The 26,383-nt window shown below is 37.6% G+C and overlaps 2 protein-coding genes across 2 annotated transcripts; one reads left to right on the top strand and one right to left on the bottom strand.

Annotated features, from left to right (window-relative positions):
* Positions 1-5,381: 5,381 nt before the first annotated feature.
* Positions 5,382-16,048, top strand: TDO2 (tryptophan 2,3-dioxygenase). Its single transcript, XM_068187222.1, has 12 exons — positions 5,382-5,538; positions 5,907-6,012; positions 7,166-7,256; positions 8,072-8,142; positions 9,839-9,966; positions 11,347-11,533; positions 12,249-12,356; positions 13,306-13,417; positions 13,544-13,601; positions 14,109-14,188; positions 14,752-14,842; positions 15,685-16,048. Exons 1-12 carry the CDS (start codon positions 5,504-5,506, stop codon positions 15,836-15,838), a joined length of 1,221 nt encoding a protein of 406 aa, XP_068043323.1. The 5' UTR covers positions 5,382-5,503; the 3' UTR covers positions 15,839-16,048.
* Positions 16,049-16,855: 807 nt separating this feature from the next.
* CTSO (cathepsin O) lies at positions 16,856-26,257 on the bottom strand. Its single transcript, XM_068187215.1, has 8 exons — positions 26,018-26,257; positions 25,294-25,399; positions 24,148-24,281; positions 22,924-23,091; positions 21,400-21,521; positions 20,057-20,220; positions 19,504-19,596; positions 16,856-18,162 (listed from the first exon to the last, which is right to left on the bottom strand). Exons 1-8 carry the CDS (start codon positions 26,162-26,164, stop codon positions 18,128-18,130), a joined length of 969 nt encoding a protein of 322 aa, XP_068043316.1. The 5' UTR covers positions 26,165-26,257; the 3' UTR covers positions 16,856-18,127.
* Between the last annotated feature and the right edge of the window lie 126 nt (positions 26,258-26,383).

Raw genomic sequence — 26,383 nt, 5'->3', positions numbered from 1 at the left:
CTAAAGAATTTCTTATTTGCAAGTTTGGTTATCACAGCTGAAGTTCAAAAGTACTGCTCTTTGCATCACAGAAGCTGCACATTATTAATTTCAGTGCATTAAGGTAATTTTGAATTCTAGCTCCTATCAGCCAGCATGCTATTAGACTTTCCAGGCTGTTCTCATTTGTCAGTTTAAGAAGTTCACAACCTATTCCATCACCCCAGCCATTAATGATAATGCTGAATAGGATGAGATGAGCACATCTTTATCAACGTTTGTCCCAAACCAGCCCTTTGTACTTGCTAGACAGCTGTACCGTGGAGTAAACAGCAGCACGAGCTGAGCCACGTGGAGGCATGGGAGTAGCTTATGGTTCCAGGTTTGTGCTTCACTGGACAGGTAACCAGGATTGGGGTTTCAGGAGGGGAAAAACACACAGAGAATTATATACTTTATATACTAAAGAATTGCACCCTGCAATGTGTGGCTGCAAGACATTAGTAGAGGATAGGTTTGCCTTGGGACAACGCTGTGGAGTGTGTTCAAGATACGTTGTTTTTCCTAAGTTTACAGCTCCGGCTGGCATTAATCCATTTACATTGATGGAAAGTAGGGTGTTTGGGCAATAGAAGTGAAAGAACATTTTCTCCATACTTGGGGAATAGTTATCAGTCAAAAATTATCAGCATGTGAAAGAAATACTGCTACATTCTGCTGAGCCACAAATGAGAGACAGTGGGGGGAAAGTTGTGCTGGGATGTGTGAAACATAAATGGAAGTTAAAAGTATGCTGGGAAGTGATGACACAGTTCTTTGTGTTTAAGAATTTGAACAAATGCAGTATTTAGACAGAAAAAAAAATAATCTTTCCAGCACTATCTCATCTCTTTGTTTGTAGTTTGCAAGACCTTGATCTCTGTTCCTCCCCCAGGTACAAATGTCTGATTGGATTATTAATATTGCATCAACTTTAAGCTTGTTTGTTTTAGCCTGGAGTCACCAAATTTTAGTTTTCTTAAAACCAACTGTTAATTTCAAGTGCTAGTGAGATAGTAGGTCCAGTTTGGACAATCACAAAACATGCAGAGGACACTTTTTGGTTCCAAGTTTATCTTCTGTTCTTCACCTTCATTTTATGTGTTTTTATTCACTTATCTCTTGCTATGTTATTAAATTGGGTGAGGAAGTAATTTTTTTTCAGTGCTGGCAGAGTAGCCAGCACAGTGAGGTTCTGACTTAGGACACTGGGGGCTTTGCCTCTGTAATTTGACTCGCACTTTGTCAACCAAAACAGTAGCTGCTGTACTGTATTTCACTATTATAGTTGTGTGTTTGTTATCAAAATTATTTCATCACTATAATTTTATGAAATTAACAATGCAACATCTGTATGTAGAAAAGATATTTTCCTTCTGAGTACTTTGTCTCACGAAGGTCACAGCAGAACCTGCACAAATGCAGAACAGGGTGACTGGGACAACAAAGGTATAGTGCACCTATTTCTCATTAGCCATGAATTAGTACCAAAGAGAAATGAAAATTACTTGATTATTTGGCAGGAAGTTTGGAACTTGCACATGGAAATACTCCTTCACATGATATGTACTTCAGTTATGGAACTCATTGCTGCAGGTTGTGAAGTCACAGAATCCACAAAAATGCAAGAACATAGATATCTTAGGAAGTACTGGGCTATCAAAATTGGAAAGTTACATGAATATTCTGGGGAAATTATTGCATGGTAGCTTACTTTTTAGTTTGTTGGGGTTGTTTTTTGTTTTGTTTTGGATTTTTTTTTTGCTGATGGTGTTTTGTTTTGTTTTTTAATGTTTGTTTATTTTGTTCTAAAAGCTCTTCCCAAGAAATCTTTTACTTTCTCTTTAAAACTTTTCAGCATGGCATGACCTACTTGGATCTTTGACTCACTGCAGGCATTGTTAAATAGGTAGAAGCCATGTGTGCTGGGTAGCTCCCAATTGTTGGACAAGAGTGTTGGGAAGCTTCAAGCGTCATTTGTTTGCAGTCAGAAGCTCTCTGAGCTCTGTCTTCAAGTTAGCAAACACTAGACAAACAAATTGATTTGTAATGATTTTGTAATCAGGATGAGAGTTTAAGCAGTAGAATGGGTGACACTGTCCAAACCACTTGTGTGTGTACTTTTTCTTCTCCATAAGTGATTTCATGTAGGAAAACTTGAGATTTGGCTTGGTTGAACAGGTCACTTCCAATTCATACTTTTTTTTGGATTCATGACAGTATGTAGAAGGTCAGTTTTACTTACCTGTCCTCATCAGACCATAATGTTTCAGACAGGGAGCTCCACAGTGAGAACATGCAAACTCTTGGCTCTGGCAGTATCCACACATCATGCTGCAGGCCACCTCTGCCTTACACTGAACCTCCCTTGGCCAGGCTAGAGAGAGGCTCCATTTTTGCCCACATGAATCACTTCTCTCAGCCCAAGTAACTTCAAGCCCTACTGCAGCCAGTCCAGCCACCCTACATCCCCCTGTAGGTAAACAGAAAGGGGGCCAGGGTGAATTAAGAGGGGTGCTTAACAATTCCCATGCTTGGTCATGAAGGCTGTGACAGTTCATTTGAAGGCCACAAAGAGCAGTTCTAGGAAGCTGTGATTTTTTTTTTTTGTTTGTTTTTTGTTTGTTTGGGGGTTTTTTCTGTTGTATGTTGTTTATCTTGTATTCAGCCCAGTCACGAAACAGAACATTCTCACTATCTGCTGAAGATTAGAGTCCTCTGTGATGAACAGAAGGCTTTTTATCTGACTTTCATGTGTTAAAAGTAAATTAACAAATAACTAAATAAAACTCAAGGGCACACACACTCTTGGTTTTCACAGCCTTGCTCAGTCATCTGCAGCATGAGCAGCAAGTTATGTGTGTGGTTAGATCTGCTTCTTTGTGGTTTTGAGTGTTCAACATGAAAAAGGGAAATGAAGGTACATTTTGAGAAAAAAGCAATACAATCATTTAAAATTAAGGTTATGTTTTGCTTTTGGATATATTCACATTGAAGAGCTTTTTTCATCAAGACTTGTTTATGATTATGCTAGTAGGGAGAGATGACAAAGTGGCTATAAATCTCTATCAGGATATAAAGGACACTCAAATAAAAATCAGGTTCCTACAGTGACCCCCAAATTGAGCAGTATGGCAGAAGCACATTGATTTCTAAGGGTGTCTGAAGCCATGCCAGACTTCAAGGCTCTGAGCTGATCCAAACCTGAGGGCTCTTGTAAGCTGTGCTACCATCTACACTGCCAACAGACATAATCAGGTCATACAAGCCACTTAAATTATTTTACTACCAAGTTCATTACATACTTTGAAGCCTTACCGAGATCAGTTGAAGGCAGCCAGTAAGAGGAATGACCTTGTCTATGATCTTGTCTGTGTCTGAAAACCATTGTCTGTGATTTTATTTCAGGGGTTTTCAAGTCCTCATCAAGATATCTTTTTCTACTGATCTTGGAGAGTTTGAGATCTATTGTTGTTACAATGGTTATAGAGAGCTGAATTCAGATAGTGTGAGATTAAATTTTCTTAAATGAATGAATGCAAATATTATCCATAATATTACCCAGTTTTTTAGGAATTGGTCAGTTTACAGCTTTGGGACCAATCAGCTATGAGGTCCTTAAACAAGGAGTTTGACATGTTGGTAACACTGGAAAAAACTCTCTAAATTGCTCTTGTCTGGCTGATTTATTTGACTGAAGCCTGTCTGTTGCTGAATTGGAAGGGGAGTTTGTATAGTTGTTGCTTAGACAATATCCCCAGCTAGATTTCAAGTGAATTTGCTAACCCTGAATGAATTAATGGTACTATTACTTCCAAAATAGGGAGTTAATGTTTTGTTAAGTACAGAGTGTAAATGGGCTCTGATACTTCAAAGTCCTTTGCTTACTGGGTAGGCCATGTAAAGGTTGCCTGTCAGAGATCATTGCACTGGAAGTTTATAATGCTCTGTATTTCACAGAAGAAAATACAACTGGACAAGAAAACACACATTAACATATTTTGTGAGGTTAAACGTTCAATATTTTCCAACTGTCCTTATTTTTACTAGTTTCACGTTCTTTGTTTCTTTGCCATGAGAAAAGATAACAGCTTGATTTCATTATGCAGGCTCAGTCTGGATATTTCAGGTGAAGATATGCAGGAATGACAAGATAAACCTTCTTTTTCTTTTGAGATATATGGATGTGCAAGATTTCCACATTTGTAAATCAAGCTGTTTGAGTGCAAAAACGAGAAAAGTGGCTTTCGAAGTTTAATTTCTGATGTCTTCACTTTCATCTCTAATTGTCCACATTGCTGAGCACATGTGTAGGTGTGTGTAAGGAGAGAATTATTTTCCTCTGTCATGTTTTATATCATGAAGGAAGAACTCCTTGACCTTGCTTGGTGAGTTGCTTCAGTGAAGTCCTACATTCCTTGTGGCTCAGCTTAATTTTAAGCTGATTTGTATAAAGCTTGACAAATGACATCTGGCTGAACAGGGTATCCATCCCATCACCCACATCCTACATCTGCATTTTTTTATGAGATAACTACTCTTAAATGACTGGAACAGCTGAAACCACCACACAGACACCACTAAGCAGAATAAGTCTTTCAGAGAGCAAATGATCCAGGGTCACAGAGGTCCTGTAGTTTTGTTTGCAGTGAAATGGAGCATTAACTTTTTTTCAGAAAGGGCTGGCAGGCAGAAAAGAAGCGTATGCTAGTTACATGTTACTTCATTGTGTGTTAAGCTGATGACCGGCTAGAATTGAGTAACATTTGTCAATAAATGAGACTGAAACTTTTGTGCAAGGAGATAAAATTAAGAAATTCTGAATTATTCTGAACAGTTGGAAAATCAGCATGAGAGGTTCACGATGCTTTTAGTGCTTTACTTAATCTGTGTACATTTTTTGAAATAATATATATTACTTGAAATCTTTTTGAATAAGCACTATTTAGTCAGCCATAGAAACATGTTTTTCCTCTTCCCCCATCCTCATTGTCTCTTTCCATGTGTCTAATTTTTTAAACTTAATAGTGTCCTGATACAAAAGGCTGCAGGTTAAAAACCTACTTTAACAATTACTGCATGTATTAAATATTGTCTTTTTATCACACACAGACCTTTCATTGACTTACACCTTACACACTACACCTTACACCTGCATTCAAAGAAGCAACTGGTGGAAGCCTTGCAGTAAAAACCACAAAAAGCTTGTGCCATAGGACAAAACAAGCATGTCATCCATTCATTTTTTAACTGGCAGAGGAAAACACAGTCCTGGAGAGCCAACAACACATGAACTTCCTGACCTTTGTGCTGTGATAGTTTGTCATTATTGAATTGTGGGGATGGGCTAGGGCTAAGGAGAGGAATTTGGGGGTTGGCCTTGGCAGTGAGATAAGGCTACATATAAGGGAGCTGCAGCAGGTTTGGGAACACTAACAGGATATTTTCCCCGGTGTGCAGCTCAGCGAGTTTGGATCCTGAAATCATGAGCCAGTGCCCCTTCGCGGGGAAGAATTACCTGTGAGTCCTTCCTCTCTCTGTTTTTGCTTTATAAATTCAATTCAAATGATAAGGTCTTAGTGGAAAATATGAAATCTCAGAGAGGAATTGCTTATTATCAACAAATAGGCAGCTGTAGCTATCATTTAGCTATTGCTAAATGAGAACAGATCATACAAGGACTTGTCTGTGCACTTGTTATTTTAGGTGATATTACCAGCTGTTACTGTGACAAGAGGAATTTGTTTTTATCAAAAGCCTGCTTTACTTGTCCTATTTATCAAAATAAAGCATTGTTTGAGTTGTAGATGCATCTGTTAGTAAAAAGGAAGGTATATTCATAATTCTTTAATTAAACAGTTTACATATTTACTTCATTTTCTTCTTAGATTTAATTTTAACAAGCTATCTTTGGAAGATGAAAATGATGACAAATCTCAAGAAGGAATAAATAAAGCCAGCAAAGGTGGGCTTATCTATGGAGAATACCTACAAGTAAGTTGAAGGATTTCATGTTTGCTGTCCTTGTTTGCTGTCATGTTTGCTGTCCTGCCTCTTACGACTTGAGGCAGCACCTGTGACTGACACTTCTCCCAGCAGGCAGTCAGCTACTGAGACAGGTCTCCAGGTGAAACAGGACAGGTGCCCGTCTCAACTGGGACCTCAAGGTGGACTGTGGGAAGACTTCTCAAACTGCAAGGAATAGGGATATTTTGGGAGGGTTGGTAGGGAATTATCCATATTGGTAAACTTAAACTGTAAAGTGACATACCACTAAAAGCTTTCTTTGGTCTGATAATAATCACTCAGCAATTTCTGCATGTCAGCAGGCTCTGTGCAATGTCCTTGAAAATCCAGAACACTTGCCTGGAAAAATCTATTTCAGAAATCTAGGGGGTAGGATGATGACTAGGGGGGAACATAAAAAAACCCCAAACAAAAACTGTAAAAGCTAGAAGTAATTAAGAAATAAGTAAAATAAAATGCCATAGGTAACAAAAGAATCCAGAAGCTATTTTGGGTTTTTTTTTTCCAGACAGCATGAAGTGAGGGGAATTACTCTGTGCTTTTGAACTAAAGTAAGGGTATGTCAACTTCGATTTGTTGACATACTTTTCAGAATCTTGCAAAGATTATTTGGAAACAGCTATGATTAGATTGTAAATTTGACTATGAAAAAAAAATGAGTAATGTCAGAACTGAAATTATTATTATTGCCTCAACTCAGAGCTCTTATGCTGATGTTGTATGATTACTCAGAATATTACTACAGGAACTCTGTTTTTATGGGACACAACAGTATAGATCTAAAATCTGGAAAGCATGCTGGATATTTTGTTTTCTCTATTTTTTTTAAACTATACATATATATATTTATATAATTAAAATTACCCCTAAAATTATTTTCAAAACTTTATTACTTGAGGTACCGAAATGTTCCATTTCACGCAAGATTTTTTTCTAATTAAAAAGTAAAAGTAATACCTCAGACAATTTAGTCAAACTTCTAATATCACCTAGAGTGTGAGGTCTGTATGTGTATTTTTAAAAAATAGTATTCTTAAAAATTAGCTGTACGCAGTAAAACTGCCATTACTAATAGTAGAATTGAGAGCTTTACAGAACAGTTCTTTCCTTTATTTTTAAGCTGAACAAAATATTGAATGCTCAAGAACTTGAGAGTGAGAAGAAAGGGAAAAAAATCCATGATGAGCATCTTTTCATTGTGACACATCAAGGTAAGTGGAGGAGTGCAGTGGTGGTTGACCACGATTTTTGCCACAGGGAGTTATTTGGTGCTGACACATGCAATACACGATTTGGTTTCATTTTAGACACTAGCACAGCAATATCTCTGTCTTTTATCTGTTTTTATATATGCATATATTCATATGTAAATTGTAAGGCAGTAATCAACTCTGTGCTTGTGAAGCCGTAAGTACTTTGGATTTGGTAACCCAAGATATGGATGGTTCTATTCTTAGAGAAATTAAGGTGGTGGAAACCTTGGTGTTGTCCAAGCAACAGGTTGCTATGCAGGTTATAGTAGGCAAATTTTGTGTGTTGCCTTGTGCCTTCTCTGAAACTTCAGTTTTAGCCATCTAGAGTCTGTCTAGAAATCATCACACCAGTTAGGCACTCCCTAATGCCCATTTCTTCCTGCTTTTCAGACCCTAGCCTGATGATATTTTTCTGTTATTGACAGAAAACATGTCGTTAGTAAGCAGGTGTAGAGTTAGATTTTATTGAAGTATCAGATCTGGATTTTCTCTTTCCTCCTTTTGTAATGAACAATCTGTAGATGAAACCTCTTATGTGTAAAACATATTTTTAAAAATTCTGTCAGTATTCTCGACTCTAGATTATTTTGCCTAATACTTTCATTAAAGGATAGAATACTGTAACAAGTGTATGTGTCAGCATCTTCTTGCACACTGGCAGTGTCAATGTAGGCTGTTAATTTCAAATCAACATGTAAGAATTTTTCTTTCACAGTGCTAAGAAGAACAAAGTAACCTTGAAGTTGATGCTAACAGTGTCTTTCTTGTTGTAGCATATGAACTTTGGTTTAAGCAGATTTTGTGGGAAATGGACTCTGTGCGAGTGATCTTTCAAAATGGTCATGTAAGTTAAAAACAGATACTAATTTTGGGAAAACTCAGCCCTGATTTTCTCTTGCTTCCTGCCTCTCAGTCTGATACACTTGGGTTTACTAAAGCAACACGTGTTCTTTTTAGAAACAGCATCAAAAGACCATATAAAATTTGGCTGAGTGGCTCTTCTATCCTGATAGTATAGAGTTTTGATCAGAAAAACTTTATTTCCTCCTTTATATATAGGAGTATACCTTTTAGATCACCTTAGTAGATGCCTTACTAGGTCCCCTTCCAAGGCCGATTTCATTGGCCAAAATGCTCTCATACTCTCTTGCTGGTGCTGAGTAACTGCAGAAAATAACGTTGGAAATATCTACTGCAGAGAAAGCAGGTTCAGAGACAATACTGAAAAGCAGAAGGCTCACAGATATTTTTATGTTAAAAAGTAATTTCTCCTTTGTTCAGTTTCTGAACATACTATCTCTTTCCATCCAATATCTGCTGTGAGGAGAACTCATTTTTGTGATTGTTTAATATTAAATCCAACAGAGAAGCAAGAATCCAAAGCAGTGTAATACTGTCCAAGAATTTCTGAAAATTACAAAGCTAAACACATGTTATAACAGTAGGTAAGAATGGAAAACTCTGGAATTGATACTACATCCACAGAAAAATCTGACTACATGCAGTTTGAGAAATACCTTGAGTACATCACTAGCATATGTCTATGAAGCAAATTTGAAATTAGAACAGATTGAAAGAAGGAATCTTCTTTTCATAAGGTCCAATGAAAATGCTCTCTGTTGTCTACTATATTCCTAATTTCACTGGCTTTTAGTTTAATATTTTATCAAATTATAACTGACCATAATCAGGTCTTAAGAAGAAGAGTTCTTCATTTTTTTAAATGAAGCCTTGCTTATAATCAGAATTTGAAATGTCAATATTAAGGTCAAATACACAACCAAGCAATTAGGGAAATGAATATCATCTGCCATTTTTTGTAGTTTGATATTTCCTGGTTGCATGCCCAGATTTTAGAGAGAAGTTTAATCCCATTGAAACTGAAAGGAATTTTAGCAGACCCCCCCTGCAGGCAGAGTGTTTAATTTAGCAAAAATAAAGAAATTTTGTTTTCCATTTAATATTTTCTATTTCCCACCAGATGGAGTCTTTTCTCTTCTTCTCTGCTTGCTAATGCACATTTCTGATGAACATGTTTTAGATGTGCTCTCCTGATGTAGCTGTCATATTATTTCACTTCTCAACTTTTAAGTAATTCCCTTACCTGCATTATGGCTTGTAGAATGGAATAAGAATAGAAATTATTCTATAATAATTATAATAGAAATGATATAATTTTCATAGATATATTAAGTTACAATAATATTGTAATTATTGGAAATTATAAATTATTTTTAGAATTTAATTTGACTTCTATTTTAGTCAAAAACATAGAAAAGAAAAAAAAAAAACCCTGTATGATAGGCCTACCTGTAATGTAACATCAATCAGAAAAAAACAGATTTCAATCTTTGAAAATTAGAGTTTCAGTTTTAAGTTAAAACCAGAGTGCTCTATTCCATATGAGATTCTGCCTCTATGGATTTTACATGGGAAAGACTTGGGAACTATAGTGATGCACAACAGTGAAAAGACATGAAATAACTAGGTAGGATCTAGAGAAAACACCATTCTGGTTATGCTATTTTTTTTTCCTACAGGTAAGAGATGAGAGGAACATGCTGAAGGTTATTACTCGAATGAACAGAATTTCACTGATTCTGAAATTACTTGTGGAACAGTTCTCAGTTTTGGAAACTATGACAGCATTGGACTTCTTTGATTTCAGGTAAAGACTTACTATTCCTCCACAGCAATCCACGAGCTGGTAATTTCCATCCTTATAACTGATTGTGAATTTTGCATGTGTGCTGGTGTCTGTCAGCAAGCTGAGAGCTCACCTTGGAGAGGCAAACATTACATTAAAGTGCAAGGGTCAGTTATGAAATTGACCCTGACTGTGAGTCCAGCATGTTCTGCAAAGAAGTACAAGTGAATTGTTGACGCATTTGTGTAGGGTAAAGCTGACTGCTTTCAGGGTCAAAAGTTAAAACAGCAGAAACAACAGAAATAGCTCACAGTTCTGCTAGCAATTTAGTTGAAACTTGACACTGCAGATTGAAGCCTTGTTCTATGGCAAATCGTAGATAATCTTGAGGGAGAGACATGCACTCTCTCTAGATTATCAAACAGGTATTTCAGCTGTCTTGGTTTGCATGGTGTTGCTTTGGGTCTGCCTTGTGACCTCAGTGCCATCCAGCATCCCATCCATTTCTGTGTTTTGGTACCCTTTCCCTTCTATCTTTTAATGTTCCCTATTGAAAAGAGCAGGAAACTATGATTTTTCTTCACTTGTTTGAATCTAGTATTACCTACAGCAGGGGTAATCCATGGGCTAAGCATCCGTTTTTGATCCATACTTGCTTCAGCTTTTCAACCACATACTCATTTGATAAGTAGACATAAGATTAAATCAATCATGTGTCTCTGTCAAATCTTGTACTCCCAATTCAAAATGCATTACAATTATCTATGTGGGATTACAGGTTGCTTTTATTAGTAATTGTTTTTCAGCATGGTCAGATGATTTGACTCTTAAGATTCCCATTAATAAATCCCTCCAAAAAACCCCACTGGAAGTTTTTCTGAGCATTATTCCACTCTATAGTATAAGGCAGTATACAATATTGCATATATATATATATATTGCATGTATAGACTATTATATATATAATATATAGGAATTATGCTGTGTATCAAGACTATTTAAAATGGCACATTATTGCTGTGAAAATTTTTGTAACAGCTTTTTGGGGTGCAGCTGCTTAGTCTATTTGGAAAGGAAATTATATTCACTAACATTGTCTCCTGTACATCACATGCACAAAGCTGCTCTTTTAAACCACAAATTCACATGTTTATTTTTGCACTACATGTGTATGTACAAACAATACAGAACTAGAAAATGAGATTATATGTACACTGTAGTTGCATTAGAATTGCTTGGTTTTTTTCCTTTTCCTAAATGCAGTCATATAAAAAAATCCTCAGATAGCTATTTGATGTTCTTCAGATGTGAAATATGGGGGGCTTTTAGAGAACAAGAGAAATCCACCATTGTAAGATAACATCCTGCATTTTTGTATCTTCTTTTCTTCTGTTCCCAAAGATACTACCTAAGCCCAGCCTCAGGTTTTCAGAGCCTGCAGTTTCGCTTGCTAGAGAACAAGATTGGTGTTCCCCAAAGCCTGAGAGTCCCCTATAACAGAAGGCATTACCGTGATAACTTCAAGGGAAAGGATCATGAGCTACTGCTTCAGTCAGAGCAAGAACCAACACTACTGCAACTTGTGGAGGTAACAATGTCTGTCTTGGACCTTGCTTCATTTTCCCCATCTCCCAAGAATGTCCTTCATTAGTGTCAGTGACATATTCTCCTACCTTAAGAGAAACAAGCATGTTGGCAAATTCTCTGTCAATTTTGTTTTAGATTCTTGACAAATTTGGCATGAAAGTTAGTTGTTAGTAAACCAACTGACTTTTCACAGCGTCTCCCTTTCATCTGAAAATTCTGGCTGTTAATCTGGTAAATTGCATTGTGGAAGTGTGAGCTAAGAATGTAGATGCACGGTTTCATTTGCACTGTTTTTCATGACTATAAGCCCTTTTGGGAGGAAAACTTTAAAAATAGTCCCACTGTTAGTGATGGATACTAGGTTAAAAACTATAGATGGCTCTACGTCTTCCTTCTGAGATTTATCATTACTCTTATCCTATATATTTGGAATAAGATTTGTTTTCCTGTAGTTTGTTTTAAAGATATCCTTCGAACAAGAAAGCTTGTGTCTTTCAACACTGGCCATGCAATCTGGAGCCTGAGGGGGCTGGTATGGCACCATTATGCAGGTGTAAATCATCCACATGGACATGCTGAATTTAGCAATAAGGATACTAACCCAGAATTATAGAATTTATGTTGCTATAACTTGCAATTACAGGATAGTGCAGTTGCATTGTTATTGTTTGAACGTATTATTATTATTACTACTACTACTGCTATTATTACTAAAGGCATGGCTGGAAAGAACTCCGGGACTTGATTCAGAAGAATTTGATTTCTGGGGACAATTTGAAGAGAATGTTTTAAAAGGCCTAGAAGAGGAATTTTCCTTGATACAGGTATATAGTTTACTTTTGAACTACCTATAAGCAAAGACATCTGGCAAAATGTATTCTGACATAAATTTAACTTTTGGCTTACTCAAAGTTTCTCACTCACTTCACTTAATCTTCATCTGCAAGAAGCAGAAAAAAAAGCAAGTTTTTCAGGAAATAGGAATATTTTTAAAATTTGACATCTAAGACAATTTAAGGCATGAGATACATGGATGATTTGGATTGTAAAAGGGATGGATTAGTATCAATGGAAGGGCTGAAGTTGATTTTACTGAAACTACAACTTCACTATTAGTTAGTACTTGCATCTATAATCTAGACTAAATATGAAATTTGGGCCCCTGAGCTGTGGCTATGGAATGCCACTATTAACAAGCTGTTTCTGTTTAACAGTATACAGCAATTGGCTGCTATGTGATCATTTGAATTGCACTGGCAAATAAGCACCAAAAAATTCCTGACTATTTTAAGACCTGCAGCTTTGCATAACATTTTTTAATATTTTCATTTTTAATGAAAAAAATAATAAGAATTTATCAACTTCTTGAGAATATCTGTTTATGACTTTCTAACTTACCTAAACTTATTTATTTACAATTTTCTTGCCCACAGCTCTGCAAGGATGTAATTTTTTGACCTTGAAAACAAATAAATTTGACTTCAAACAAACTTAACTTTTTTAAGGCCTCTAGACCAAGAAATGCGATAAATTGCCAGTTTGATTGAATATTCATTTATCTGAGTTGTGTTGGAATCTATTTAATTGTACATTTCTTGGTAATTGTACTTTTCAAAGGACAGTGACTCATGTATATTATTTGAAAATACAGTTCTTACATCTAAGATTCAAACTTCAGAGGATTTATTTAAATAAAAGTTGCAAAATGAGTCATTCAAGTGCTTAAATTTTCCTGTTGAATTCTAAAGCTTGTCTTTGTTTTAAATACCAAAGGCCAAAGCAGAATCAGAAGAAAAAGATGACTTATTGTCTGAATTCCAAAAACAAAAAGATGTATTACTTTCATTATTTGATGAAAAACGCCATGAACATCTGCTCAGTAAAGGTAGATTTTATTACCATATGTCAATATGCATTTTTTATGTTTTATACATGTTATTTATAAATGTTTGTTATAGCATTAAAGTTGCAGAAGAATGAGCAACAAATTGAGGACACTTGTATTTTGCAGGAGAGAGACGACTGTCCTACAAAGCACTGAAGGGGGCCTTGATGATCTACTTCTACAGGTAATGTTGAAAGGTGTGTCTTTGGTGGGGGCTGGCAGAAGGAGAGGTGAAGGTTAAGAACAGCAGCACAGTTTCAGCTAGGCTGGAATGGGCTGTGGGAAGCAATCTATTTCAGCCCTCCACAAGAACCCTGATTAGTCAGATCCAGCTCAAAGGTCAGACCAGGCTGCTCAGTGCCATGTCCTGCTGAGTTCTGGGTATCTTCAAGGATGGAGGTTGCACATCCTCTCTGGGCAGCTGGTCCTCGCTTGACCAGATTCTGCTTCTCAGACTGTAACTAGTAAATGCCTTGTTCTACCTGTCCTAGAAAGATCTGGAGTCCTTTTCCAAAAAATAAAGGGGCAGATCAAGACTTACACAGCAGAAGCATTTGTTAAAATATCTACTGATATTCCAGTACCAATTTAGGGAAAGCATGCTTTAAGTCACTAAGCACTGGTGAAATGCAACTTTGAAAAATACAGCTTATGCTGAGAGGTCTCACTGTCTCCTCTTTTATTTTCCAAGGGAGGAGCCTCGTTTCCAGGTTCCCTTTCAGCTTCTTACCTCTCTTATGGATCTTGATGTGCTCATGACCAAATGGAGATGTAAGTTTGATTTTTTTGACTGTGACACTCCCTCTTCTAGATGCAGATAAATTGTTCTGTCTCTGAGTTACAGTCTTAGAATTGAGCTTTGGAGTTCATGCTTTAGGAATGACTTTTTTTGTTTGTACTTCAGCCAAGAGGAAAGATAAAGAGCTGCTTCTGTGATCATTAGGTACATGGGTATAGCTCCCACTTCTCTGACCTGCTTTAAGTGTACTACCTTATTTAAGGGATGAGTATTTTGCAGTGAATCCAAAAAGTCATAATGACATGTCTTTATATGCAAACATTCCTTCTGCCTCCTTCCCTATCTAGACATATATAAGTGAATGTATAATTCTGTATTAACAGAACACAGTAATGTTAATAATTAGTGTGTTCATTCTGAATTAACAATAATTTTATATTAATTGACTGAAGAATGGCAGAATGAACTCCTGCATTGCTGAAGACCTAATAGTTCTGTATCCCTGTAAAGATACTGAATGACCTTTAGTAAGTGTGACCCTTTAGTTATATTTGAATACTGAACATGTGCTATTTTCTCCTGTTGTATCATTTAGATAACCACGTCTGTTTGGTGCACAGAATGATTGGTGGCAAGGCTGGCACTGGAGGCTCATCAGGCTACCACTACTTGCGCTCAACAGTGAGGTAGAAATAACGTGGTTCCCCTGTTACCTGCAACAATGCAGTTCATAAATACTCTAATGCTGGGACACGTATTTCAGATGGCTCACTGGAGGCCAAAGGGCTGCTGACTCTCTTCTGGGATTCTAGCACATCTCCCCTTGGTTGCTGTACATTCATATATCAGTGACATAAATTCCAAGCCTTCTAGGGCAAAAAGGTCACTTTTGATCACTCATGCAAAGTGCTATCTGTAATTCTCAGTCAAGGGGTCCAGGTGTTACAGTGACAGCAATAATATTAACCCTGCATTGTTCAGCTGGTGTGCCAGCTAGCCCAAGTTAATGAGGTGACACAGGCTGGAAGTGAGCCCCAGCTACTGTGTGACAGAGTTTCTTTATTCCCTAGCATGACCTCTAATTGCACAACATCCTTAAAAGAGGATCTTTGAGGTTTGCTCTCAAGAGCCATGAACCACCATATAGTGCTGTGAGCAACTATCACAACCAATGGAACAGAGTGCATAGTAGAAAGCAGATGGCAAGACTGATGTCAAGGACTGCCTTTTTTAGAAAGCTCTCCCACTCCACCTTAATGTCAAGTTAACATTATTGTTCCTAGATAAATTCTACTAGGGATCACATCCTATGGACTCTGCATTTTCAGAAGAAAGATGTTACTCTAGATCCCTATTAAGCCTAATATGCTATGCCCTAGGAAGTCAGGACTGGATTCTTGCTCTGCAATATTCAGGAGGGTTAGTGCAAGGAATTCACATTATTTGCATGAGAAGAAATGATTACTGAGGATTTAGAAATGATGGCCTTCTATGCTGATGGAATTATTGTTCCAATTGTCTTTTTCAGCGACAGATACAAGGTGTTTGTGGATTTGTTCAATCTTTCAACATTTCTAGTGCCAAGACACTGGATACCAAAGATGAACCCAAGCATTCATAAATTCCTTTACACAGCAGAATACTGTGACAGCTCCTACTTCAGCAGTGATGACTCTGACTAGCCTGCCTTTCTAGGCTGTTGCTGTAAAGAACTTCCTGACTTTCACCTTCAGTAGTGCTCCCAGCCATTCCCACAAAGAGTGTGGGTGTGTAAATATGTATTTATGTATGACAGCTTTGTGAATAATACAACTGGTCTGTGGAAGAAATTAATTGCCCGTAGAAAAAAATAAATCTGTATTGAGTTAACCTATGTTAAGACTAGAATGATACCCCAATTCAACCCAATGACCAATATAACTCTTGGCTGGCTTCTTAAAGCCTACACCTAGAGAAATGGGGAAAATTACATGCAGTTATTGTGGTCATGACTTATTTGTACATATTTTTGTATTTGCTTGTTTGCCTAATGGCTGCTACTAATTTATGACTAGTTAAGTGTCGCCGTTGAGGCAGGATGGGAATAAAGAAGGCTCCAAGTCAGAAGGCCAGAAGAGAACTGAACTGATTTATTTCAAATGCACCGCTCTATTTATAGAAAACATCGTGCAGACTAATTTCATTGGTCTTAAAGTAAAAACATCTCACACCATTGGTGCGCTGTGAATGACGCACGGTGGCAGAACATATCTATAAACAATGTGAACAAGAAGAGAGATAATGAATTATTTACATTCCTTTCCAACTCTTTCCCAGGCATAGCCTGGTAGAATCTCTCTCTTTTTCTGACTGAAATGAGAATATCTATAGTTAAGGATATAATCAATCTCATCACCTTCAGAAGAATATTAGTTTTGGAGTTCTAGTGCAATTTCAAAAGGAATTTTGGGTTAAAAGTTTCAAAAGCTAGATTCAAAAATTAAGTCCTGAATCTATAGAAACCAAACCATCCAGAATTTATAATACATCAAGAATCATGTTGCTATCTTTTTACATGTGAATGTAAATCCCTTTATGTAGAAATACTGTTAAAAATAGTGGATATATGTATTTACTTAGCATTTCAAATAAAGCAGTATTAATGCTTATCTTTTGTTAAGTCTTCTTCTAAAGCAAACTATGAAGTTCAAGCAAAAGTATGACAGGCATTTAAAGTGATTTTTATTCATATTGGGATACAATAAAAGGCAACTTTGGCTATAGAATACAGATAAAACAGTGTCATCTCATTAAATGGACTTTTGTCTTTTTAAGTGCTTCCGTTGGAAAGACACAAACCCTGTAGGCTGGAATTTCTGGTAAGTTCCCTCTACCACAGCACTTCAGGTACTTATACCTGGAAGTAGCACTTCAAAAGCACTGGAGGCATGTCTGTGTTTCATACTGCTATAACTACATCATTCTTATCTGTGCCCATTAGGGACCTTGTTTTCCAGTTATGGAAGTGTGCTATCTGTTGTTTGTAAGCCACTCAGGGAAGGCCAGACTACACAACACTCAAGAGTACAGAAGACTTCACATTTTTTAAAACTAAAGTTTTCAGCCAAGTAAATTCAGTAAGTAGCAAAACCTGAAGTAAAGAAACATTACACTTGGTCTTCCTTTCATTTAAAATATTAACAATTAGAAGGAATAAAACAGCAACACTTAACAATAGACAATTATAAATACTCATTACATTTGTCATAAAAGTTATAAAAAACTAATCTTAAAACACGGTACAGTAATTGTGTGCAAAAATTACAGAATTGCTTCAATACTTTTCATAGAAGGCATTCTTAAAAGATACAGATAAAGCATTTGAGGTGAAAAATTCAGAGGATTTTAGAATTACATGTTTCATTGTGAGTTCTAGTTATATTTGCCCACAGCTGCAGTTTCACAGCTCAGCAAAGCTGGAACACCTTTTTATTACCAGCAAGTCCCACCTCTGATTTCAATTAATGAGGGAAATTTAGCACTCACTCTATTGGATATGTTCTGTAATTGGTGACTTTCTAAACTGTTACTCATGATTCTTCTTATAGTCAAATGATTTCAAATATACTCTTATTCTATTGATTTTTTTGATTAAAATTCTTTCTTATTTGTCATAATTTCTTTCCTTTTAAGATTTTTCTATGAACTAGTATTCAACACCTGGATAAAGCTTACATTTGAGGCTTCAGTCCATCTTTGTAGCTTCTATTTGTGCACTCTGAAGATGAGTCTTCTTTCTCCATGAGAAATTTGGCATTCAACACAAATTCCAAATAAAAACATTTTTAAAAACTTCAGCCAGGAGTTGCAGGAATTGCCCTTATAGCCATTTCTTATATTTGAAAATGGTGTTTTGAGTTACATCTTCATATACAGTGTCTGTCCTCACGATACTTGTGGTCTTTGACTATTTGTAGAGGCCCAGAGGAATGTCAAACAAATACTGCTGAAACTGTATCTGCTATACCTAGAAATGATGTAAAATTTGGTTTTAATGAATCCAAAATTCATATTCATATAATGCCCTCTCCCTTCCACGCCATGACAGTAGGAATCCAGGAAATCATCTACAACCTTTTATTTCTTCCTTTCCTGGATTTGTGTGTAGTTGAAACCTAATCTCCTCCTTCCTCTGCTTTTATGTTCAAAATTTTATATCCTGGTGGGCTCAGAGCACCTCTAAATCAGAAGACAGTATCTCTGTGGGAAAAGGAGCAACTACTGTCCTTTCCAGATAGTTCTTGTGTGGTACACTACAGAAAATATGAAAGATCCTGCTTTTTGAAATAACAGGTTTTGAAAACAACATATCTGTTCTCCCTGCCATCTCTTATAATTGACTTGCTTTATCACTACTTCTAAATTTCTCTTTCCAAACTGTTTATACAACAACAGTAAGAACAAAGATTCAGTAACATGAGAAAGCTATGACTGGATACATTGCTCTGATCTTTACTAAGTGCAGGCAAAATGAATATTGTCTATTCTTTATGTGCAGAAGACTTAGGTAATCTAACACCTCCGGCAATGACTGAGATCTGCTGTGAAACACACATGGAAGGGAAAGCCAATGGGTTACTCTGACACATAAAATTACAGCAGATACACACTTCCAATCTAGTGGGAATAACCCACCAATTTGGCTCAGCAATCTGATGACAAACCAGAGCTTGACTTGCCTTATCTCCATATCCAGCAGAAACTGGGTATTTAATGCTACAGAAATCCCTCAAACATAAAGAAAAAAATCATGCAAACTACAATAGGGCAGGAGATTGAACTTGCACTGAAAGGATATATCTCTCTCTCCGACAAGAAAAGCCACGAGCAGGGTACACAATTCCCAGGTAGATTCGCTTTTCATACTTGTTTGTTAAACTGAGCCCAGAGATAATGGCACCCACCAGACAAGGACAGCAGCTGTTTTACCTACAGGGAGTACAGCGATGGCACCCACCTACAACCATCACACGTGGCTGGATATTTTACAGTGCCATTACCTCTGCATGGTAAGGGACAACAGTACTTGGATTGTTTGTTTTGTCTGATACAGCTTTGCCTTTACATGGTGCTTTTCAATCATTCAACTACATGTCTTGGTTGGACTAGCAACCACTTCATTTATTTTTCCATCTCAACTCATTTAACCTCTTTTAAAGCATGGCAATGATTTGTACTGCCTCTCTGAGGATCCCATTATATCTTTATTATATTATCATATATATTATAGTATGATGATATTAATTTGTTGTAGCCATTGAGAAACATATCCCAGCTCATGGCCTTTACCACTTTTTGTTAGACTTACCACAGACATTGCCGCCCATCTTAACACGAACGTAGCCATCTATCCCCCATGTCGGCCCCCAAGAGTTCTGTACAATCCAGTAAGGAATGCTACCTGGAAGAGACATTTCATGAACAAGAGACAACATGAGACTTGGGAAGCTCTAGTCTCCTAACACTCCACAGAGCTAATTAGCATTTCAGTGTCCCACAGTTTCTGATGGATTGATGATACAGGCCAGTGAATCCTACTGTTCACATAGATAACAGAGCTAATATTCTGGTATGAGAAGACTGGCTATGTGCTCTTCTAGCATAAAAACACACACTGCCATGGTCTTGACTTTACAAGGATGAAGTCCCAAAGAACTGAAGAAGCAATGACAAAAACAGTTTTTCTTCTGGCTGATGTGAAGATGATGTGATCTTCACAGAACTTCCAGAACTTATGTGACATCAAACCCAACAGCTTCCAACAGAAAACCGAGTTCTGGATTTTAATCACTTATCCCGCAAAAGGCAAATTGCAAGTAAAAGAAACCTACTGTGCTGAAGTTCAGCTGATGGAAACGCACCTGTTCTGTCAAAACCAGTGATAAGAACAGCATGATTTGCTCTTCCACTGGAGCAGTGATATTGTATGATTCCACCGAGATAATCCTGCCAGCTAACAGCATCGACTGTCACTGCCAAAGGGCCCCAGCTGACAAGCATCCTCATCATTTCCTCTTCTTGACCACTGCAAAAGAAGTGAGTAAAAATACCAAGTTACTTAAGTTAGCACACTGAAGTGATTAGGGTGATTGTAATCTACATGTTAAGAACAGTTTAAAAATCAAATAATTAAACTCTTTCCTCCAAGTTCTACATATCACACATCAGTAATTATGTATTTCATATATTACAAAACAGTGATACAAATATAGGACACGCAAACTGTGGGACAGGTGTAGATCCAAACACATAACACTATTAAAAAGCAGAAGGTTTCCAGGTCCAGCCAGTGGGCAGTGGAGAGCACTACAGACTTTTTATACATCACTCTTCTCAAACAAAACCAGCTATGAACAAACCATTAGTCTATATTAGAATTTCCCACTGTTTTTCAAACCTACAGAAGTACCTCTTAACATAATAATATACTAAAGTATGTGTCTCAAACATCAAAACACAGGACAGTTCCACTATCAGACTTTTATCATTAGCACCCTCATAGAGTTTTATTTATCTGGAGCAGGAAATTTTCATCACTGAAAATATTTTCATTAATTAAATTTGGCAAATACAGACTGGCAAAGATATGATTGATTTTGGTTACTTATATCTAGAAGTAACACAATTCCTAGTCAGAATAATACTTCTTGTCTTTATTCAGTAGCTGTACCGTACTGATAAAAATTAGAAATGAAGTTTCTTCACACAGAAACCTAAAAAGCTGAAGTTTTTACAGAGTTCAGTTGACAGCACTGTTTCTAAAGTCATGGGCTGCAGAGAATGTGGGTAGATATGTAAATACATGAATACTGAAGTAGTTGAATGCTTTCTTTTTTTTCGATAAATTCCAGTTACTATTGGTAGAATTTACTGTTTCTGACAAAAGCGATGTAATGTTCATATATTAAAAACTGTAACTGACTCTATGTTCCAGTCTGTAGCCAATTTAAAAGACTTAATTTCAAGACACAAGCCTTCTTGTTTGAACAGGCTCAGTGATGGCAGTGTTAAGTGGATTCATTGTGGCAAGCCTTAACTCTCAAAGATATTAGGCATCAATCCTTCTCCAGCACACAGCTACAGAACTGATGCAATCAACCTCACAACCTTTGCCTGGTCAATGCACTGTTCACTCCACCTAACTCCATGATTGCTGAACACAGAAGGAAAAGTACAGTGAAAGAAAAGAATGAATAATAGTTACCTGAAGTCATACGCAGCAAATCCTGTTATCGAAACTCCAAAATCTGAGCGCTCAAAATAATGGCACAGTCCTGTCTGAGCTTTGAAAGTGTATTCTGAATCTCTCACGAGTTTTACTTTGGTCTGCAAGAAAGTAATTGACTAAGAATTTAATGCATTTGACTTTACTACTATGCACCTCAAAACTTTTGGAGAGTGACCACAATAACCCACTCAAAATTCAGTGTGTACTGGGTAAGATTAGAAGTAAGAATGTTACATTGTGAAATAACTATTTACTATCTCTAGTTTCCTTATTCACTGAGCTTCAGAAGGAATTCAGAAATCTTTAAATAAGAAACTAAATTTAAAAGGCATCTCTGGTTTAAACTATCCTCATAAGCGATCCTGTCAATTTCAAGACACGTTCATTCAAATCATTCATGAACAATTCCTTCTCCTCAAATGACTTCCACACTCAAAATTATACCATTGGGACAGTTCAAGAACCACAAGTATCCCAAAAAGTTATATAAAATACTGTAAAGAACAATTCTGTTCTTAGCATGTAATTCTCATGCTAGTACAGGATATATGCATCAGCCTTTTATACTTTTCATGTCTTCTGGAGTACAGCATATTTATGACAGTAACTTCTTAAGCCTAATTAATTTGTGGTTCCTCTGCTGCCAAGAGGGAATTTTCCTTCAGAGGAATAAATATGAGTATCCTCTGTTGTTCTTGATATTCAGACTTATCTATAGTGTTATTAGCCATGGGTATACTACTCTTCAGGGATAGAATTACACTTTCTTAAATTCTGGGGATTTTTAATTCAAAAAACAAAATAATTCTTTTTATATTTTTGTAATTCAATCTGAGAGAGTACTTTTTATTTCAAAGATATTAAAATGTTTCTGTTTGCCTACATTATTAACACACATTTTGAATTTTTAACTAAATGAAATGTGTTAGCAACAAGTGAAGTAGAAACTTTGAATGCATTTTCAATGTTCTGGTCTGCAAGAGAAACAAAGGTAAATGCAGTTCATTTTATTTTGAGGTTTTCCACACACACTTGTACATAATTTTACAGTGTTTGCAACAGAAAGTACTGAAATTTGAAAACAGTAAACATCAAGATCCTTCCTTTTCCCCAGATGCTGGTGCTTTAAATCCACAAAATGCCATATGCATAGGCAGCTCTGTCTACAATGGTACTGTATGCCTGCAAATGAATTCAGGAACTTTATTTTCAGCCCCTGTGGACTGATTTGTTATGTTCACAAGCACACATATGGACCATAAAGTTCCAATCAAATTTTAATTCTGCTTGAACTAATTCTCTCTTGGTTCCAAACTAAATAAATAAGCATATATATATATATATACACAAACATATATGTGTATGCATATATGTACACACACATATGATTAAAAAAAACCCTTGTACATTTCACCTTCCCTATCACTTTTTTCCAATAAATAAGAATGCTACTGGAGAAGCTGATGAAGTCTTTTGGGATTTTTACAAAGAGTTTCAAACCTGGTTCAGCCAGCTCAAAGCGCTAACAGTGGATCCCCCATTGCAGCCATAGTTATTGTATGAGCAGTCAATAACTTGCTGCACACTGAGCTCTTCCAGGGTGTTTCTTTTGATTGCATAGGCAGACTCTATGCCACCGACAACGCTGAAAGCCCAGCAGCCTCCACACTGATAAAGAGAAATGGCAGAGAACAAAAGTCAGCTTTGTTTTTGAAGCCCGATATGAAAAAAGAGGCAAAAGAATCTTCCAGTGCTCTTCATTTAATACATCATCCTTGAACTCTGTTTTTAAGGCAATTAGAAAGAAATGTTATTATCCATTTAAAATGCTGAACTGGTTTTCCCCCTATATTGCTCTCTGAATGCTAGAAATGCATTAGGGGTGTCTTATTTTAAGGACTCCTTCCTGATGAATTTTTGTTCTTGACGATAGGTCTGAGGATGCTTTTATGGTGAGATATCTATTTTCAAAAAAAAAAAAAAAGGTGGCCTCATGATGAAATTAATTTTTAACCACCTTAGTAGGTTTTTCTAGAATTTTGTAGAAACAGATTACAGTTTAAGAAATGGTAAAGTGAAATTAAACAAAATAGAAAAAAAATCATAGACAATAGCAATCTATACTGCAATTCTAGGCTCTTTAAACTGACATTTAAAATAATCAACAGAATTCATTCCTCACAAGGTCCTATGTGAAGCATGGAAAGTAGACACTGGGGATTGAGCAGCTTGTTTCCTACCAGGGACCATAACCACTTTGGAATAAACTGTAATTGTGTGGGGTCTGGTTACTTTGCTATCATGAATACATCCCCTGAGGAATTCACTGGTAAGGATGTAGGTGTTGACCAGCCAAGGGGATTCAGTCATGGGAGAAGAACAAGAGGAAAGGATCTACACCTCTCCAGGTGGGATGAGATCAAGTACTGAACTTACCTTGGTTCCTTCAGAAAAATATGAAACACATATGGTGCAAAATATTTGGAAATTCACTTAACTAGATCAAAAAATATATTATAGTTTCTAAATGCACAACTTCTACACCTCATTCTTTTAAGCCTAATACTGCTTTGCATAAAATGCTACATGACTGTGTATGTTCAACTGGCCACTCTTGTGCCAGTGCTCCAAGCAGCTTTCAGGAAGAGCTGGTCCCTGCAAAACCCTCCCTGTGCTCTACAGCCTACCTCCTGAGAACCAGGAAGGGAAAACACCAGGACTTACTGTCTGCTGATTTCTCACTTCTGCAATGACTTTCTTGTCCCTCCAGTCAAACTTCTTTGGCAGAGGCTTTTCCTTCCCCTTTGGCACTTTAATGTATCTGGGAAGTTTGTGAGGTATGCTTCTCAAGTAAATAGCTAAACACAGAACACAAACATCTTTTAATCTATGGACAAAAATAAAATCCCATGAACAACTATTTTACTAGAATTCACAGGTAACTTTGATCGACAATTACAAACACAAGATTGTATCTCATTCTAAAATCCATAGAAAATTCATGTATTTTACAATAATTATTATGCTCCAGTATGAATGTAAGTATTTTTACACTTTCAGAAAGAACAGAATGTAGGAATTTTCCCTACATTCTACTCTATGTAGGGAATGTGGGTAGACGGTGTGAAGATTTTCTGAAGTTGAACAATAATTACTCCATAAAACAAATTTTAATTGAAAATTTCCAAAACATTTTACTTACTTAAAAAATAATTTGTTTTAGCCATGTGCAAGGAGAAAGTAAGAGGAGAATAAATTAAATATTCTGAAAGACTTTCAAGTTGCAGGTTTTCACTAAAATAATGTTGTTTAATTATTTAGAGCAAGATGTTAAATCCTCTGATGAATAGAAAATGTAACAACAGACATGAACAGCAAGAAGGGAAGGTATCATACAAGTTTTCTAGGAAAAAAAATTAAGTGTCATATTGCTTGAGAAAGCTCCAGCTGGCATTATTCAGCCATGGACCTCGAAGCATTGTATGGACTGTAGTCAATTTTGTGCTGGGGTAGGGAATATGAACTTACTGCACAACCTTGTGTATCTTCCTTTTTCAAAAAGGAAGAACCTTGTGTATCTTCCTTTCTTCTGTTGCAACTGAAGAAAGCTTTAAAGTGCAGTGAGTAGAAAGGAAATCTAGAACTGCCTGAAGACTAAAAGATGTTCAAGCAGTGGGCAATTCAACCTTGCAAGACTATAGAACAGAAGAGGATTGTTGTATCCTTCAAAAGTACTTACAGTTTGGTACCAGCCTTTGTAAATTAGCTGACTATCAGCACAGGAAGAATCTGAAAGTGTGAAAGATACAAGGTTCTGGGAAAGAATTAAAAAATAACTGAAAAGGCATTACAAGAAACCAGAAAATGTACCTTTGAACTCTTCAGGAAACAGGTGAGAAAACTGATTTATTCCATAGACGGCAGTTGTATTATCTTTTGATAATGAATTCAATAATCTAATTCTTTTAGCGCTTTCCTGGAGGAATTAAAAAAAAAATTGTGGGCATTATTAAGTTAGCAGCAGGGACAACACTGTAAGAGCAGAAAAAGAAAAGGTTAGTAACAGTAGACATGAAATTAGATAACAAGAACTGTTCACCTCAAATTCCTCCTGTATCCCTAGCAATAGAAAAGCCATTATACTAATTCCAACTCCAACAGATACCAAAAAAGCATTTATTAAGTGCAAAAGATTGACATGAAACAGACAAAACAGGCACGCTGAGAACAAGTGGTGTCAAACTCATCTGACGTCCTTCTTTGACAGCACAACAAACCTTGCGGTTGAGAGATATGCAAAAACGTCTTCAGATACGAGTTAACCCCATCACTTCACGCAGCGCAAGAGCAGCATGATGACCGAGAGGCCTCCCCGCCTCCTCCCGGCGGCCCGAGGTCGCAGGGCAGCCGCTCTGGCGGCCGGCGGTGACCCGCGGGGCCGGCCGGGCGCCGCGGGAGCGGCAGCGGGCGGGCGCGTCCGGGACTGCGGGAGGGCAGCTCCGCCTGTCCCCGCCTCCCGGCCTCCAGCAGCCCGCAGAGCCCGCAGCAGCCCCGCAGCGCGGGTGCTGAGGGAAGCGCGGGCTGGGCCACCTACCCGCAGAGCCGCCGCCGCTCCCTCTTGCTCCCGGCCGCCGTGGCCGCCGTCCCGCGGCCGGGTGCCCGCGGGCAGCGGGAGGGCGGCACTGCCCGGCCGCAGCAGGCAGGGGAGCAGCGCCAGCACCGCCATCGCCCACCGTGCCATGGCGGGGTGGGCCCGGGCACGCACCCCCCACCACGGAGCTGAGGTCCGACGGGTTCCGAGCGGGAAAGGGGCCGAACTCTCCTTCCTCCCCAGCCCGCGGCCGCAGGCTGCGCCCGCTGCCGCTTCCCGCGGGGCCGGCGCCCGGCGGGCGGGGCGGGGCCAGGCGGGGCATCAAGCAGCGCCCGCCCGGCCCCGCCGCTCCCGCACCGCCGCGCTGGG

This window comes from Anomalospiza imberbis, chromosome 4 (genome assembly GCF_031753505.1).
Source record: "Anomalospiza imberbis isolate Cuckoo-Finch-1a 21T00152 chromosome 4, ASM3175350v1, whole genome shotgun sequence".
Lineage (NCBI taxonomy): Eukaryota > Metazoa > Chordata > Aves > Passeriformes > Viduidae > Anomalospiza > Anomalospiza imberbis.
The sequence above is the reverse complement of the archived record's forward strand: the minus strand, read 5'-3'. Positions and strand labels throughout refer to the sequence as shown.

Bases quoted from the DNA above. Each gene is read 5' to 3' on its own strand.
- TDO2 (XM_068187222.1), top strand. From the start codon at position 5,504: ATGAGCCAGTGCCCCTTCGCGGGGAAGAATTACCT. The intron at 6,013-7,165 runs GTAAGTTGAAGG...TTTATTTTTAAG, and splicing joins TCTATGGAGAATACCTACAA to CTGAACAAAATATTGAATGC. The intron at 14,189-14,751 runs GTAAGTTTGATT...TGTATCATTTAG, and splicing joins GCTCATGACCAAATGGAGAT to ATAACCACGTCTGTTTGGTG.
- CTSO (XM_068187215.1), bottom strand. From the start codon at position 26,164: ATGGCACGGTGGGCGATGGCGGTGCTGGCGCTGCTCCCCTGCCTGCTG. The intron at 20,221-21,399 runs GTAACTATTATT...CTTCTTTTGCAG, and splicing joins TTTGCTGCGTATGACTTCAG to TGGTCAAGAAGAGGAAATGA. The intron at 19,597-20,056 runs GTGCGTTTCCAT...TGTCTCTTCCAG, and splicing joins CACTGGTTTTGACAGAACAG to GTAGCATTCCTTACTGGATT.